This window comes from Indicator indicator, chromosome 2, assembly GCF_027791375.1.
Source record: "Indicator indicator isolate 239-I01 chromosome 2, UM_Iind_1.1, whole genome shotgun sequence".
NCBI classification, from domain to species: domain Eukaryota; kingdom Metazoa; phylum Chordata; class Aves; order Piciformes; family Indicatoridae; genus Indicator; species Indicator indicator.
Window position 1 is genome coordinate 44,997,481 of NC_072011.1, and position 19,278 is coordinate 45,016,758.

The 19,278-nt window shown below is 36.0% G+C and overlaps 1 protein-coding gene across 1 annotated transcript in view; it reads left to right on the top strand.

The window, feature by feature from the left end:
* The window catches only part of BABAM2 (BRISC and BRCA1 A complex member 2), a 160,314-nt gene that overhangs the window by 42,381 nt on the left and 98,655 nt on the right, over positions 1-19,278 (top strand). The window contains exon 5 of the mRNA XM_054394843.1: positions 1,397-1,471. Coding sequence (XP_054250818.1) covers positions 1,397-1,471 — 75 coding nt within the window. The remainder of the gene's footprint in view (positions 1-1,396; positions 1,472-19,278) is intronic.

The window sequence follows — 19,278 nt, forward strand, 5'->3', positions numbered from 1 at the left end:
ATGGAGAGATTGTGGGATCTCCATCCATTCAGGCACCATCTGGATGCAGTCCCAGGCAACATGTTTGCTCTCAGGATTCTCTAGATCTCTTCCATAGGTCACTGTTGCATTTTATAGAAAGGATGCTTCTGTTATTGCAGACTTTTGCTTAAATTATGATCTCCTTTAAATCCAGTATATCATTTACATTTACCCTCTGAGTGAGAATTGCAGTGTGCATACCCACCAGAGATGCATGTGCACTTGGTTAAAATTGGTATATTATACACTTCTTGCTTAAAATATCTTTGGTTTTGCTTTGGAAATGCAAAATATTTAAAGTATTAAAATGAAAGGTAAAGATAACTGTATTCAGGAAATAAGTAGCATGTATGTGTTACTGGGGGAGAATGAATGCTGTATATTCACACAGTGTTGATTTGTCCCCTCGCCTGTTAAAATTAAGTAATTAAAAATTGTATGTCATCATGTAACTAAGTAGTTCATGTATGTTAAAGTAGGGTAGTGTTAAAACTGAAAAACATTTTGCTACTGTGTCTCAAGGTATCCTAATCTTTTGTATTTATTGCCATAAAATTAATGCTTTTTGTATTGCTAATTCGACATGACAAATACAGCTGCTTGTATGGCTACTTTACTGAATTCAGAAATAGAGATGACAAAAAAATTTATATGGAGGAAATCAGGCAGGCGTTTGTTTTTCAAAGAGAACTAACTACATTGCTTCACTACCAGGTGGACAAAGTCTGGTTTTAAGGAAGTGTATGAAACAGAAAGGAAATCCTTTCCATTTCCTTTGCATACACTTCATGCGTAAAAAAGACCAATGTGTAGGGAATGTGTGGCAAATTTTCAGTAAACAATTTTCTGGGTGTTAAGAGTCAAATAATTATGAAAACAAATTATATAAAACCTTCTGCTTCAGTTCTTGCCTCCACTTTTGGTACAATCTTACCTACTCAGTGCAGATTCTCTTAGGTGCCTCTTTATACTCTTATAAATTTGTCAAGTTTTTGGCTTTGCTTTCAGACCATTTGTAGATCTCGCAGACCTTTGTCCGGAAGTTAGTACAGCCAAGATACATCTATATATAGGGCCTAAAAAATTATAGTCTGATTTCTGTCATGCACATTGTTGTATGCTGACTGCTTTTTGCTGTTGACTTACTGGCCGTGCTGGTTTATGGGTTTTAAGGTGGTGTCTCATGCAACATCAGTGGAATCTGTAAAGTATTTTCTTCCTCTTCAGTTATTCCTTGAGAAATACTGTTTTAAATCTCAGCCCGTTTATTTGATATTTTCTCACACATTTTTATGGTTAATATTTGATCAAGAATGCTCAATTTGTGGTTCTGTTTTAGGCAACAGGTCTCATTACTGTTACCTTTTTTCCACAGACTGGTGAATTCTCAGCTCGCTTCCTCTTGAAGTTGCCTGTAGATTTCAGCAATATTCCTACATACCTTCTCAAGGTAAAATGAATGTCTAGGTTAACAGTATGTGTGAGAGAGTATTGAGTTATTGAAATGTTCCTAGTAATTGTTTTGGCTTTCCAGCAGCCCTCTTATCCAAGAGTTTGGAAATCCAGTATTTCTAAAATCGATTGGATTGTGTTTTGGAAAGGTGATGTTGGACATACACTGTAAGGGACCTTGCTGGATTTCAGTTGTTGTAGAAGAGGAATGCAGTGCAGATATTCCTGAGTTTTAGACAACATAATAAGGACCAGCCTCTTGACCATATCCTGGATATGATCTTGGGGGATAAATTTAGATATTTCTAGATAAACTTTTTAATAGGAATATGTGGAATTTTGTGCTGTGTAAGTGTTGGAGTTTTTTTAATGAACAGTCCAATTGTACTAGAAGCAAACTAAATATACCATTTCTTAACAGAGAGTGAAAGCAGATACTGGTGACGCTAACTGATCATTTCACTGATTACTTTGCTTAATTGTTTACAATGAAGATACTTTAGAAAGTAAAACTACACAGAGTATTGATGTTAGTTGGAGAAAAAAAATACTTCGCTCTTTGCTAAGAGGAAAAACAAACAAAAAACCTCACAACCAAAACCCTGTGACAAACTGCCAACGTGGGATGATTTGAAATAAGTGGGTTTCGCAGCAGGAGGACAGTTACTCCTTCAAGCCATTACAGTGGAAGCCCAACATAAGGTCAAGGTTACTGCATTCAAAGAACATAGTGAGAGGTCTGGATTCTCTCTATCATTCCTGTCAGAATGATTTGCCAGAACTTCTACTTCATAAAAGGTTTGAGTCATCTGATGTTACCAACACTCATCTTTTCTTTGATCTGCATGTCTGACTCCTTACTCAGTCATTTACTTCTAAATATCTGGAAATAAAAACAGCTACTTAATGTTCAGTAACTAATATGTTCAGATAAAAATGTCAGTGTAGATCCAATTACCTCTTTTTCTTATCATTAGATCTGCCTTGAACTAGTGTTGCTTCAGAATTGCAAGTGTAATCTTCAGTGTTTCTTCAAATAAGATGTCTCGAGCTAAGAACCGTGGAAACAAAGACAGGCATATCTATTATCTGAAATTTTTGGTTGTAGTTTACAATCATGTGATCTTTTTACTTTCTGCAGACTCAGACTCTGTGTTGTTTGACTAACGAACCACTCTCAACCTTCTGAAAAGCCTCTGTATATTTTCGATTTCTTCCTGTGTTCATGGTAGCAATCATTCTCCCAGCTGCTATCTTGCATCAGGGCTTTCTCTTACCACTTCATGGGAATGTTTCCAGACAGATGTAAGAAAATTGGCCAGGCCTTTTCAGGAAGGATGATGTTGAGAAGCAGGATGCAACAAGTTGACCTGGACTGCAGGGTAACTGTGATCTGCTTCTGAAAGACTGGAAAAGAGGAGACTGAAAATTTCTAACGTGAACTATGCTGTGAGCTCCTGATAGAATTCCCAAGTACCATATTTTCCAGGAACAGTTTTCAGTTGTTCAGAATTTCAGGACAAGTGTGTACCTAGTGTATTCAGTAGGTTCAGTCTCAGGGCTGCCTTATACCTGTTCATTCTCTAGGGAAACTGCAAGACTTGGAGGTTGGAAGGGGGTGTATGACATATATAAGTAACTGTCATCATATGGGACCTCTATGATAGAAGCATTTTACTTTTGTTTCTAAAGAGTAACATTTTAATATATGACAACATACTCCTCCTTACTGTAATTTCTTACGTTCACTAACCATTTTCCATCTTCTCAAAATAAGGTGGGGATACTGTGGGTAAAGCATCATTAGTCCGCAGCTCTGTCCTTGGTTGTTGTTCAGCCCGAGTACTGAATGATTCATTAGTCTAAAGGAAAACCTGTATTTATTTTGCATGCCTATCATCATGCAAATATTTGCATGCCTATATCATCAATCATTCCTAGTGATTCCCAATGATTTGTGTGCTCTTATGATATTTTTGTTGATGGCAGTAGGTAATCACACTACAAGTGTGACTGTAAAGCTTTGTATAGCAAGCCAATAATCTGCTTTGGGGATGTAAGTTATGAGAGCAGTCTGTAACGTTACAAAGTCTTTGGAGTTGAGAATACACTCGGGAATCAGATCGTACTCTGACAACTTTGTACTGATAGTGGTGAGAGTATTTACTGTCTCTTTGAGTTCTAAAATTATAATAAAAAATTTCAGTTTTGGAAGTGTACCACTGTAGTGGCTGCAGCAGATAAATCCTTTTTTCTTAAGTTTTTATGATAATTTCCTTCACATTTGAAAGGAAAAATATTGTTCTGTGTTTTCCAGGCTAACAAACTGTTCAAAAAGAAATGTCGGTTGACACTGAAAAAGCACATTTAAGGAAAGACACCCTTTCATTATTTCTTCCTTTACAAAGTTATATTTTAGTACAAAGGATTTTAATTTAATGTGAACCTTCGTATCCACTTCTGTGATGCTTTATTATGCAAAACTAGTTGACATAAATGAAAATTCTAAGTGTTGAAACAACTGCATAATCAAGCTGATGCTGCAGGATTCATTACTGATAAGTCTTGCATTAAGTTTTTCATACTGGACAATGTGACTTCAGCTCAGGAAAGTCCTTACATCTGCATCTGCACATTCCCTTCCTTGCAGTTACATTTTCATTCAACACATGAATTTTGGCTTAAATTCTTCTATGTTGGTTGCAACATTTATAATTTTCGCCGCAGCGTTTTATAAATGAGTATTCACTCTACATGCAGGCTTTGACACTCAGTCTCTAGTTCACATGTGCACCTTGTTACAGGTACCATTTATGCCGGAGTAGTAATCAAGGTAACAGACTTGGCATCTAAAATACATCTAAATTTTGTTTCATTCTTTCTAGTTTTGGTCAGCTATGCAAATGTGTTTATCATAGTGATAAGTCATTATCTCCAGCTCAGTAATTTACGTATTGTACTGCATTATGTAACTTCAGTATGATTGCACAGTATGAGTGAACTTTATCATGTGTTGCCAGTGATGTTGTTGAAAACAAGACATTTAGGTATTTTTCTTTCATTTCCATGTTTTCTTGAGGTTTTGGTTAAGTAAGATGTGCCCTGATTACCACCATCTTCTTGTACGTAATTTAAAAGGTATTCATTTCCTACTCTTATGTACCTGCTTGTGTAGCCCTGGTGAATAGCTTGTATCTAGACCAATTTAACTATGACTGTGATCTCATCATCCTTACAATATTTTCTTACTATTCAAGCATAAAGGAAAAAAAAATCTTTAAACTTCAGGGGTTTGTTTGTTTGTTTGTTTTCCCTGAAAAGCTTGCTTGTGATGACCATTGTATTTGGTGCATATCTTTCAGAACTGAAACAAATAACAGACATTGTCTAGACACATTGCCAGAGGCCAAACAGTTGTGTGTAAGACCATGAATGGGAAAGGTTTATCCTCAAGTTCAAATTGAAAGATAAGAACATATTTGTGTTTTTCCTTACTGTGATTTCATCATTTGGGAGTCTGTTAAAAATCCTGTGCAACTTTTGTGACGTAGGCCAAATTTTGAGTACTGTGAACAGACTGCAATACTTCTGTGTGTTTGAGTAATCAACTATGGTAGAGAACAAACAATAGTTAAGTATACTTTGCTGGGTCAAATTAGTTTTTCTTTTTTTATTTTTTTTTCCCCAGGCCAACTTCTAAATTGTGATTTAGCAGCTTAATTTATTTGACAGTATTTAAGGTTTGTGTTAGATTGTTTCAAGTACCAAAACACAAATGCACTTGTATAAAAACCAGTACTTTTGCTGTTTAATGGAAGAAATTGAGCTAAGCATTCTGAAAAAGTATAATGCTTTATTTTGCTTTTAAACTTAATTTGTTTTGTTGGTAGCTAGCTAACTAAAACCTGATGTGCAGTGGCTTAAAGTAATAAAGTCAGTGGCAAGAAGGAATTTAAGTCTAGGTCTGACTTTATCCTTTTACACTAGACTGTTTGACACTGTGCTGGACAACTGCCTCTCAAAGGAGCAGAGAGCGTTGTGGAGTGCATGCTGTTTGGCTGTCTTTCCATAATGTATATATGGCTTTTCTATCTGATTGAATGGTAATGCTCTACATCACATGAAGGTAACCCTGAAATAACACATGTATGTAATTCTCAAAATTCACAATACTTTGACTGTGCTTTCCATAGACATCTTTTAAGATGATACATAGATTGCTCTTAGTCTTACACTACGTAAGACTTTGTGACAGAGACAGAAAGTGAACTTCCTGAATTTTATTCAATAGCGTGTTGCTTATCTTGACATGTATGTAAGCATTCAGAGCAAGTAGAATTCTAAAAGTAGGTGTCAGTATGATATTCACTAGATTGCTTATTGTTCCAACTTTAAATAACTTTAACAGAACATTGAGTCATCAAAGATTGTCTAGGTTTCTTCTGTTAATACTTTTAAGGCCAACTTTATAATATATATTTATAATGAACCATTGAGATTTTAGATTAGAAGTGGGTCTGTGCAAGTTAGTACTGGTAGTGTTCAAAACAGAATAGTTTGAAGTAGTTGAAGCCTGCAAATAGTACAGTCCACAGGCTGTGAAAATAAATGTAACCTGTGTGTACAGAAGCCATTTATCAAGAAGAGATGTCATTGATACTTGTCTCTAAGAATCTCTTATTTTAGCCTGTGCCCAGAAATTTGTGGTTTACTTTGGCTTTCCACTTTCTTCATCAAAAAGTACTAAATGAAGTACCATGGAGGAAGGGTTTTTTCCTTAGAATGCTGGCCAGCGTCAGAATAGCAGCCTGTTGCCAGAAGCATGCGAATGCCAAGCAGGGGAGCTTGCATAATGAGTGAGACCAGAAATAACAAAAAAAAGTGCTCACATCATGAAAAATTTCTAGCAGTCTAGGAAGTTGTGGATTTAGGAAAGTAGTGGCTTTTTTGGTTATAAAGTATTTTTAAGCATCCGCATTTTCATAATAGCTTAAAACCACATAAGATCTGTCAGCTTTAAATATTTGAGAGTTTTTTTTTTGTTTTTTTTTTTTTTAGCAGGATGTTTCAGTTGTCATTGTAGGTTAAAATGTAAGATCTTACATATTTCACTGTATAGAAGTATTGTGCTTCTTACCGTAGCAATTAATCATGCAGAGCTTTGCGGAACAGGTCAGCCCTCTTGCTATGCCACAGAACTTACTGACCCTGGAATTGGAGAGTTAAGTACTGCTGTAATTAATTTGATTTCCAGAAATGCAGAAACTGTAATATAATTTTTTATCCTTTCATTATTTTATTGTAATCTCTTCTACACATAAATCAAGGAAAGCAAAGCCCTGTAAAAGTATACTTTAAAGTCAGTATTTTTGAATTCTGCAAACAGATCAGTTCCCTTCGTTCTCACTAAATTTTATTAGTACAACTTTTCCATGCCAGCTTGATTTGTTTGTAGTAGCTAGTCACTAAAACTACATAAAACATGTTAGTGTCAGGAGCACCTTAAACTCCATATGCTGAAAGCCAAAAGCAATTTTTAAAATGGGCTTTTTCTGTAGTTTATTGGAAGAATTTGCTAATGAGATTTGTCAACTGGAACAGCTCATTCTGCACAGCTGATGATTTTTATAGGTTATGATCTTGATGTGAATCATAATCTCCAATCAACTGTATTTCTGATGACAGTTATTTTTAAACACTTTCTTTTTATAATACAGTAGTAAAGAGGACCACTACATTTACTGATAAATTTTTCTCTAATTTGATAGACTTACTGATTTGCTCCTCTGAGATGAGTAGAAGTAGGGTTTTTTCCATTACTTTTCTAAAACAAACAAAAAAAACCAAAAGAAAAATAACAGCTTCTGAAATTTAAAATCCTTTATTGCATCTGGTGGGAAAGTTTATAGACACGTAATGTTGCATGACTTGGTTCACATTTACTGCCATGTTAGGGCTTGTAATTTGTACTGTTGCTTTATGTTTGCATCCTATGTATTGCATAGGAAGAATGGAATTCCATAGCCATAAAAATAATTGCAGGTTATTACATAATGATGGTTCTTGTTTTAGTTGTCATGGTCTACCCATTGTATGTAAAAGAAGCAATGTACAGTGATATAGAACTGGAAGGAGGGTCCTTGGATTTTTTTTTCTTGGTCTTTTTTCATCCTTTTAAATTTTTTCAAACGTTCATTACCCATTCCCATTTTTTCCTGAAAGGAAAATAATTGAGAAGCTATTGAGCATAATAATAATCTGTAAAAATTACTAACCAGGAAATCTGCATTTGCAAATACATAAAACATGAGGTAGGATGTTAAGAAGGATTTTTCAATGCTGAGTCCACAGCCTGCCTCTATTATTAAATTTCTTCCTTAGGCTTCAGATAATAACTACAGCAGCCCATGTTTCGAGGTTTTAAAGTAAATTTTGTATACAAAAGTGCCAGGTATTTGCTGTTACAGTGATAGGGTTGATTTAGTGTTTTGGGTTTGTTTTGTTGTTGTTGTTCTGGCTTCCAAATTACTAGATGATGTCTATCTGCTTGAGAAAGAATAGTACTAAAATGAATGTACATCTGTATGATGATTTCACATGATTGTTAGTCACTCTTGGTTGGGATTCTGTGATTTGTCCTGCTAAGTTTCTGCAGTTAAATACACAAAATTATCTGATAGCTGTCAGTCTGTAAAGGGATTTCTGTGGGCAAGAGTGTTATTCTGTGTCTGAAAAATAACTGTGTAGCAGAGTATATTACACTACTCACTTTTACTTGGTTTCATAGATTTAAAGGTTTAAGCCAAAAATGCTAAAAGCCAAACCAAAACAAAAACTTTACAGTTGCATCATTTACTCTCAGCAATAAACATTCTGAGGCTGGGTGATCTATCACGTATATTATTGTCTAATTGATACTGACAATGTCATTTATCATTATATCATGAAACATAAAGTTAAAAAAAAAACCAAACACCAAAACATCTGTGATGTTCTAGGATGTTTTGCTTCCATGCTTGCAGAAGAATTCACAGCATTTTCTCCACTAATGGTTAATGAATAATCTGTTGTGTTTCTGTGAAGCTTTACATGTCTGTAACTTGTTTTTAGGAAAGTAGCTGCTTGTTTATTACTAAGGTATATTTTGATATTTTCTGTTTTAGAAGGAGACTTCAGATGGAGAAAGCTAAAGAAAAGATTGCTGTGTCCAGCAGCATCTCAATGAGAAAGTGAAAGAAAGATAAATAAAACTTAGACCTGTTGACTCTCTATTTCTGTTTTAATGATTTCAGTGTTCATGCTGGAACTTGCATGTCTGTTATGTGCTGGGACCTGTAGTCATTGTGAACAGCACGTCCACGGGAGAGATGGGGCAGTGGGGAGGAGCGTTAATTTGGCTTCACCGGATGCAATTAGGTGCACTCCTTAGGTCTTAACAGGTTACCAGTACAACAAAATTTGAGCAAAAGGATGTCCATGGCTTTCAGTTACTTAATGAACTGTCTGGAGTGCTCATACAAAATTTATACACACCCACATAACATAGAAAGGGAGAGTAGGAAATAGCTCCTTACTAGTTTAAGTTACCTCCTCCAACTCTTAACATTCTTTGTCATTTTAATGATTTGGTTTATTTGAGTTAGCTTTAGTGAAAACCTGCTGAAATATGTACTTTTAAAAAATAGATCTAAGCACATCATTTATTTGGAGATACCAGATATTCTCTGTTTTACTGTAGTATCTTTTCTGATCTAGAAAATTGTGACTGATGTGTTGACTAAAACTGAAGTGATGACTGACTGATGGTATGTAAATAATCAGCTATTCATTTGCAAGAACCCTAAGGACAATGTGTTGGTTAACAAAGAATAAGCATGCTTATTCCAAATTATTATTTTCATTATTTAGCATTATAGTTTGTGTCATAGATAAAATCATTATCTCATTTCACCTAGACTTATGACTTTAAGTAACAAATCTTAGTTTTCATCTTACTATTGTAAAGTGATTAGATTGGCTCTTGAAACACAGGTCAAATGGTACACAGGTTCACATTTTGACATATAGATACTGTCATTTTTTTATCTACATAGGCTATGAAAATATTAACTGAGAATCTCATAAGTTCTTATGTAATATGTTGTGACATAGGAATTGAATCATGGAGGAACTAGGTGTATAGAAATGTACAGTGGAAATCTGAGCCATGGGAAGAGTGCTTGTCCCAGTGTTTAACCAGAATGGTGTTCTTTCTCTCCCCATCTCTTTCTATAAACTTTGCAATTCCTCACAATTACAATGAGCATTCATTCAGGTCCAGTGCATTTTTACATACTGTTCTTGAAGGAAAAACAAATTACTTCTGTCAGCAAGAAGAGTTGTATGACTTCAGAGTTGTTAGAGATTTTTCTCATAGGCCATTTTTCCACTGACACGAATTTTTATGTTGTCCCTCCTTAATATTCTTTATTCTTCTTGGTTATGTTAAGTACCTGATAATTTTGGTTATCATGGACACTTCCACATTTGATCAGTAACTTGTAAGTTGTTTTATTTACTCATATTTCTCAGGATCAGGCTCTTGTTAATGTTAGAGTCTGGAGTATAAGTCTTCATAGTGCTTAAAACCTCTCTGATACCTTCCTTCTGAAGTTCACACAGCCCAACTGTGTTCTGACTGAAGGAAAAGCACTGTAACTGTTCTACTGATTGAAATAAATAAATCAAAAAGGCAGTAAGTGACAGAGCAAGAAGCAGAGTACATGATATCTGGCTTGGTGACTCTCTTGATAGTTCTCTCAGGGTGAGAAATATCTAAGATTCTTTTTTTGTTTGTTTTTACACTGTACTTCATCTTTTTTACAAGTAGAACACAGCTTTCTAGGTAGAGTGTAGTTCCTTGTGAATTCATTTTTGTTTTATGTATATCATGTGTTTTGACAGTGTATGTAAATGCTATTTAAATGGCAGTAATTTTTAAACTTTGATCTGTGTAACTAATCTTGACTCCACCATAACTAATGAAAACCAGAAAAATCACTCATTTTAACATGCCAACTCAAGCTGCTTTTGCACATTCTAATGTATTCAGTTTAAAATCAGAAACCATTTTTCAGGCTTTATTTCAAGATGTGAAAATTAATAGATGACTAGTGGTTAATACAAAAGTCTTGTTTAGAGCAGGCAGTGTATTTGGAAGAGAGACCAGGATTTGTGCAACTTGCTTAGGATAAATAAAGGACATAAAGAAACATTAGCATTTTGGGACTGCATGGTTTATGAATGCTTCTAGAGCAAAAGAAATTTTTGAATGACGTTACCAGAGGGTTGCTTCTGGTTGCAAAAGCAAATGCTTCATGAGAAGCTGTGCAACTGAATTTGTAATAAACAAATTATGATTGTGTTCTTGCAGCGCCAGTTTTTCTGTATGCCAGCAACTCAATAACTAAAATATTTTCTTTTTCTTTTTTTTTGGTCTACCATACATTGCCAGTTCCTTCTTGAAAAGATGTGTGATCAACCTACAGCCCGGTTTACAGTTCTTCAGACAATCATCAGATTTAGGAAACTATACCTGTTAAAGCAATTTGGAGGCATATATTAATCTTTCTGACTTATGGAAGGCAACATTGCAGTATGCAGAATTATTTTTCCTTGGCTTCTTAGTTTATGAATTTTGTGATTATAAATGGGAAAAATTACCCCTCCTACAAAAATAGTGTAGAAAATTTTATGCCAGCAGTACCAAAATGTTATCATATTTAATAGAACAGAACTAAGAATCATTGGAAGTCTAATAAGAGAAGATCAATATGAAATTTTTAAAAAATTGCTGTATATTAGTTTTGAAGGAATAATTTCTGGGAAGCTTGGAAAATTGTAATAGTGATCTCAATATGTTGGCTTTATAAAATAAAAAATAAAAACATAATTTTCCCATGTAGTTCAGCAGGAGAAAAGATGAGTGTGTGCTTAGTAGGACAACTCTGACAAAGTAAGATGGTATGTGTGCAGTTTTCTGACACACACAGGTGTAGGTTTTAAGATTTTAAGAAACCAGATTTGTGAATCATAGAAACAGCAAAGCTTCATTGCAGGTTTAATCCCTTGTCGCTTTGAATCTCTGTGCTATGCCAATATGGTTCTCCCATGTGTCCCATGTTTCAATTTATTAAGTGAGATGATGGGAAGTGTTTTCACTGATTGGCTTCTCACTCTTTGGTGCAGTAATTGGTTGTCTGCCTCCTCTACCTGACTGCTGATATTAGCTTCTATGAACTTGTAAATTATCTTTGAGACTGAAAACAAGTCATGGAGAGGAGGAAAGAGTGCAGGGAGTTGTGTGCTCGCATATGCACCGAATCTGAAGCAAAATGAAAAGGAGGGAAATTGTTACAATGTGCATTAGAATGTAAAACTTAGTGACATTGAGAAGTTTTTCATCATGCAAAAAGTTACAGAAAAATTTTGCTGAAGTGGGATGAATGCCCAGGTAGAATATTTATACCAGTTAGCACTGAGGCATTTGGCTGACTTTGTTTGTATACTCCTTCCTGCAATCTAATCCTTTGAGTGTTGTTTTAAATCGGTTTGGGCGTCCTCATCTAGGGGTTTATACAGCTTAAAAATAAATCTTAAGTCAAGTGATCATTGCAAGAACGTTTATGGTAAATCAAGTTGCAGCTGATTTTCTCCTTCCTCTACTGAGTTGTTTTTCAAGGAGATCTTTCCCTTCACGTGAGCTAGGAGATGCAATAAGTTGATACAAAAACAGCTTAACAGCGCATTTAATATGCAAATGCTGTATTTGGAATGAAGAGACGAAGCAAGGATCTGAATTTGTATATGGAGATGAATAATCTCTACATTACCATATTAAGGCAATTTTGGAAGGTAATATCAAGATTTTTACAGCTCTACAAAACACCATTAGAGTGTGCTTTTTTTGAATTGCAGATAAATAGTGGAAACAACTCTTATCTGTTCATCTGTGTGTTCTAATTTGGGATTCTTTGAAAAAACACAATGAAAAAGATTCTTATTGAGATTAATATTGTGGAAGCTTACTGCATGTAAACTTTTTGAAAACACTAGTTTGGAACTTTCACAGTATTGTCCCCAGATATTTACTTGTTTCTCCTGTGCATGACTGCATTCAGATCCTTGCAAAACTTTTACATGGAGAACAAAGTACTGGAAAATGCTCATTTTATGATTCTGAAGTAAACAATTGGTTTGGGATTGTTTATCCTTTTCTATGCAGCCATTAATTGCAAACCAGTTTCTAACAAACTGAAAGCTAGACAAATAAACAGCAAAGCATTTATCAGTGCTGATTGAGAAAATGATAGTCAAAAATTGTAAGAAAAATCCTTGACAGTGTCCTGTTAAGTAACCATGTGCAAATATATTAATTATGTTATTTTAATGGACTCAGTTTGTGATTAATTGATGACCTTATTCTCTTAAGCAAGATCTGTCAGTGCATGTCTTCCTAACAAATCTGTTCAGCCTGGAGCATGTAAGGCATCGTCCTCATCTTCAAACTGTGTTAAGAAAATGTGGTAATGTGGGCATTGCTTGTCCAAGAACATTAAGAGCCTTGGTCAGGATCTTTTTACCATAAAAGGATGTGTTATGCTTTCTTGTTTGGTATAAGTTGAAAGGGAGTGGAAAAAAATACAGAAGGAATTTTTATTACAGAAAAGTATTTCCCTCCAAATACTACATGAAGGGATACGGCATCTGAAAAAAGATCTTGTTGGGAGTGGAAGAAGTAGTCTGAACTAAATGTGATTACTGATAAATGTTTTAGCTGTAGGTGAATAATGTATTTAAAACTCAAGTTTGTCTAACAGCAGAAAAAAAAGGAATTAATTTTTAGACATCTATGTATTCTTTAGCTGTTCGTTTAAATCTGTGGTTACTGGGCCTGTTTTTTTACTATATATTTGTTTTCCCACATACCTAGAGACTCTTACCAATTTCAGGTGTTCAAAAGATTACCTTTAAAATGAAGAACAACTAAATTAAAGTGACATTGTATGTTTCCAGAAATTTGCATATGAAGAGGTTTTCAGAGGAGTTCCATCCTGGTGGTGTACAAACATAATTATCATCAAGATGTTTATTTATTGCTCTTCAATAGATTTTGTTTTTCTTTTGAGAATGATGAGAAATTCCTGGACTTTTGTATTATTTATGGTGGGAAAATGATACATTTTATTTTAAGCTCCTGAAATCATAAAAGTTCAAAACCGAATGGGCACTTTTACAGTCTTCAATTTGCATTCCATTTTTAAGAGTACATTTTCATTTTAAGTTTAGTAGCATTAAAATTCTTCATTTCAAACCCCATGACCAAAAGTGTTGTGTACAGTAAGAGGGGGAAGTATGCTCCCTTTTGTTTCCATGGGTGATACATAGATTATTACATATAAGTATGCAACATGTCAATTACTGTAAAGACTGAGATTGTTTCTGAGATTCTGTAAAAAAAAAAAAAAATACTCAAAGCATGCTAATAACCTTTAAGGCCTCTGTTGCAAACCGAGTGTCCATGTCTTGGCTTTCCATATCTCCCAGTGATGAAACTACATCTCAACAGGAAAGACAGAGAAGTGAATTTTATGTTCTGGTTTGATTTCCACAGAGGTACTTAAAGAGATTCAATGTGATGCTGAGAGTCACGTAACCTCTTGGGTTCTCAGACATAAACTTGGGGAGGGAGGATAGTAAAACTTCTTAGTGACATACAATTTCACATTAACGGAATGATTTGTCTCTTTATTGCAGCCCTCAGTTCCCTTCTATGACAAATTTTTGTTTATATCACTATTCCAGTGGTCTGGAAGCATTTACAGGCTGACAAGGCAGGTAGACAACTTTTCAGTAAGTGTGTGTATGGCTGATAGGTGGTTGCAATTTCAGAGCAGTAAAAGGATTCTTGAGCAATATATTTATAGAGAAGTACACTATACAACTTTTTGGAATAGATTCACTGAATCTTAGTTCTTGGTTTTTCTTACACAAATACTGAAAATAATAGTATAGTTTATCAGAGTAACTTACTCAGTAGTGAGAACCAAATGACTTGCTTTTGGAAGTAAGGAATCATTGATGTATTAAACTGTCATAAAAAACAGGTGATTTCTAGCTTTAAAACAATGTTTTGTGTGGAGTGAAAAGCAAGTGTATACATCATGGTTGGTGGTTTTTTCTTTCCCAGTTTCTGCAAAGAAGTACTCATTGCACTTCATGTTGTGGGAAAGGACTAGCTAGTAGATTCATTTCCCTGTGTTTGTGTTAGAAAACAGAAGAGGTTTACGATCCTGGAAAGTGATCAAGGCGAGATTTGTTATGACTCCTGTTATGAAACAAGTTGCCTGCAATTTTATGAAACCAGATTATTTCAGATACCTTTTTATAAAGGCTGGTCAAATGGCCCAGTTGGTGGAATTTGGGCCAGTCAAGAGATGACTGAATTTTTTATTCCATAAGGTATACTTTGCCCCCATTGAAGTCAACATGATCAGAGAACTATATTTGTAAACAGATTTTCAAACCATCTGAAATATGAATGGTAATTATATGGCATTATATATAAAGACTTCTTTGTGTTGAATCCTTGCTCTGTATTTCAGAGGCATAAATATATACAAGAATTGAGGGTGTGTCAAAGCAGCAAAACTGGTTCAGACAGGTTAAAGCATTTGAAGTTGTGTTTTTTGCACCATTAGAAGTTCTGAGTTTGTTTCTTTTTTTTTACATCAGTATTATGAATCCTGTTTTCAGGGATTTATTGCTCCTATAAAAGCATCAGACTAAAATATCATTCTTTCTATTAAAAGAATTCTTTGGTGTCAGTGATAGCTGTCTGATCCTGGAAATGCTTCTGCAGCTTGACATTCTCTCTTGTTGTTCATCAAGTACTTCATGGTAGTTAAAGGAATTAAGATTAATAGGCTTCCTTTCTGCTTCTTTAATGTAGAACTTTGGAGTCAAGATCTAAAAGTTTAGAGATGCTGACATGAGCCTTGTAAAATCACCAATCGGATGTATTAATCTCCGTCTTTTAAAACTGGAAAACTGGTTTATGAAGTCTTGCTAGAATCGTGTGGTGGCAGAACAGAAATAGATTCTGGTAGCTGATTTTTAAACCATGAAGTATGAGAGAAAATAATTACTTTATCTGGTAATTTATTTGTGGCTGTCAACCTGAATTTAGCATGATATTTATTAGTAGGTGAGTGCAAGCTGTTCTGTGCACTGATCTTTGTCCATTTGAGTATTTGTTTATCATGGTTGAACTTTTCGGAATTTAAGGAGCTGTCATTCAGTAGATGTTTTTTAATCTTCCAGTAATACTCTGTGTTGGACAGAGAGAGAAAACAAGCAGGTTTATTGACTTCAACCAACCTGAAGAGGCTGGAAATCATTGCTAAAAATTTTTTTGCTTAAGTCACTTTTGCTTAATTTTAAGTATAGTTTGAATTACTATCAGTAGATTAAAATGTTTGTGTGTGTATGAATTTAGGCTTACAAGTGTTTTACATGGTAAGTACTTTGCAAATGCTTTTGTGCTGCTCTGTTGAAAAAATTAATGTCAGTTCAATATGTCAAAATGAAGCAGAAAACAATGGAAAATACAGTCTATCCATATGAGCAATGGTATGCATCCAGTTTGCTTAACATTAAAATTAAACATAAAAATGCTTTTAGTGCTGAGACTTAAGTGCCAGCCTCACCTTCATTGGCAAGTAAGCATTCGGTTCTTTAGATGTAAATGGCGACTTCAAGGTGTTGTGGGGTCAGGTTGATCAAACAAAATCTGAATTTAGGAATGGTATCCGTTCCTTCTGTCTTCCTCTAGCTGCCCTGGGAGTGATTCAGCACTCTATGAAGGGAATTTATTTGTGAAATTTATTACAATACCAGCTATCCAGTACAGAGGCATTGGTATTTCCTGTGCTGAGTCATCTCTTACCAGTGTCTGGATTGCTCTGGCAGTAGTGGAAAACCTGTCATGATTACATTGCACTGGCTATATTTTCTCAAATACAAAGTTTGTTTACCTAATCTGTTTGAGTGGAAAGCAAAATAAATAAGGTGTCTTGGCTTTCAGTAGTGTGATTGGAAAATATCTTTATCATACCTACAGTATTCTTTACAACGTCCTTGGAATTTCTGTATCGTTGGAGAAAGCTCTGTATTGTCCAAGACATGCTTTACCTTCTGATTGTAGACTCAGACCTGAATGAAGTTCTCTCTTTCATACAGAACAACACTGTAGCTCCCAAAGTAGATCAGTCTTGCTTATGTTTGGTAGGGATGTCTTGTTGACTGGGGTGGGTTTGTTGTTTTGGGATTTTGTTGGGTTTGCTTGTTTGTTTTCTTAATAAGATGAACTTGGTTAACAGCTGGGTACCCTCAGACCATGTATCATTAGATTTCCAGGTGCTGAAACAGGGAACATAACTTATGTTTCCTGGCTAAAAAAAATTAGGTCTTGATAAAATCTTATGGCAGACACAAGTTTTTCACTGATTCAAAATACATGAAGCAGCATCATTTATGAAACAAGCAAAATTTAAGGTCAGTATTTACTTTATTGGAGATATCCACTGATGAGATTTTTGTGAAAGTTGGCAGATGTCTACTAAACTTCTTTGTTAGAATAATACTGCAGCTCAGTTCTGTTGAAGATTTTTAGCATCCTTGATTAGGTTCATTTAATCCAGCTTTGTTACAGTACTATTCAATATATTCATTGATGACCTGGATGAGGGAACTGTCAGCAAGTTTGCTGATGACACAAAACTGGGTGGAGTGGATGTTTTGTGGGTTGAAAATTCCCCTCTAACCACCACCAGTACCACTGCCTTTGCTTTCAGTAGTGGGGAGTCTTCTGGCACCCTTTCATAGTATACCTTCTCCAAATTGCAATTAACACAGCACAGTTCTTCCTCCTCATTGTTACGAACATTTCTACCATGTGGATGGTTATTCACAGTAGCGCTCGCCACCGCCGTTTCTTGCTGGTAGGGGATGCTGGCAAAACTCCCAGGACCACTGCTTTTACTGGTGCAGCACAGGGGCTGCTGGCACAGTGGGGCTCCCCACTGCTGCCACGTGAGCTAAAGGCTCACCCTCCTTCAGTGGCTTTTTGTCAGCACTGCTGCGGCGTCTGCTGTGGTTCAAAGCAGTTTTTCCATTAATTCCTGCCTGCCTGCTCCTGCCTGTTGCTGCAGCTTCTCCTGCCTTGGTGTCTTCCTCACTACTACAGTCGCCTGCGTTAGACCCAGATCTCTTACGTCTCCTTCTCTGCTTAGAGACAAAGCAATTAGCTGTATGTCTGCCTCAGTACAGTGCTATTAACAGACCTGTTATTACCACCACAAGTAACAAAATCAGGCATAGTAAACAGACCACTTTAGGATTCAAATCTCCTAGATAACTCTCAGTTACAGGAACACTGTACTCAAAAAACTCTTGAGGAACACTCACAGTTGCATTGCTGTATCCCCCCCAAACCAACAAATCCCAGACAGTAATCACCAAACCTTCTTAACTTGTATCTAAACCAAAGGAGCAGCTTATACACAATGTACCTGCCAACCTGATCAATCAGTGCAGAAACAAACCATTTATAAAGCATTGCACTTAAGACAGAGTATGCCAAATGCCACAAAACCCAAAACAGTTTCATTTTGGCTTCCTTAATCTGAGCAGTAATTAATTGAGCAGTGCCCCACGTTGGGCTCCAGTTAGTTTGTAATGTGGGTTGAAAATTCCCCCAACATTAAATGTGCCAGACCAGTCCAGTTGGAAGCAAATGGAGCTGTATTTACAAGAAAACTGCAATCTACAATGAAATGCAATGAATATGTACAGAATATACAGTATTTACAATATTTACAGTTATTTACAATTTATAAACAGCATAAGAACCCCCCTGGCCAAAAGTCAGGGGAGCTAATAATAGCTTCCCCCTCCCTGCCCCCTTCCCTTGTCCTCCTGAACACAAAGGGACAAGTGAAAGAGCAGGGAGCTACAAGAACTTAGCCAAAACAATGCAGCCAAGGTCAAGTAGAAGTGAGTTAGTATCTCCCAGAGTGAGGAAGCAAAAAGAGAGAAAGATTGTTTACCAAACTAATTCTTATGGCAGATATATGTCCAATGGATTGTTTAGAACTTACCATTATTTTCCTTTTTACACCCAGTAGTGATTTATTTACATTTGACCACATTCTGTTCAAGATTTGTGCAAAATTTTAAAGCTACAGCCTGAACTACCACAGGCTGGCACACCGAAGAGTTGTGCTGCCATTCAGTGAGACTTAGGCTGGAGAGTTGGGTGGGGAGAAATTTAATGAAATTCAACAAGGGCAAGCGTAGAGTCTTGCACCTGGAAAGAACACCACCAGGTATCAGTGTAGGCTGGAGACTGACCTGTTGGAAAGCAGTGAAGGGGAAAAGGACCTGGGGTCCTAGTGGATGGGAAGGCTGACCATGAACCAGCAATATGCTCTTGTGGCTAAGAAGGCCAATGGTATTCTGGGGTGTATTAGAAGGGGTGTGGTTAGTAGGTCAAGAATGGTTCTCCTCCCCTTCTACTCTGCCCTGGTGAGGCTGCATCTGGAAAATTTTGTCCAGTTCTGGGCCCTCACCTCAAAAAGGACAGGGAACTGCTTGAAAGAGTCCAGTGCGGAGCCACAAAAATGATGGAGTGGAACATCTTCCTTATGAGGAGAGACTGAGGGATCTGGGGCTCTTTAGTTTGGAGAAGAGGAGACTGAGGGGTGA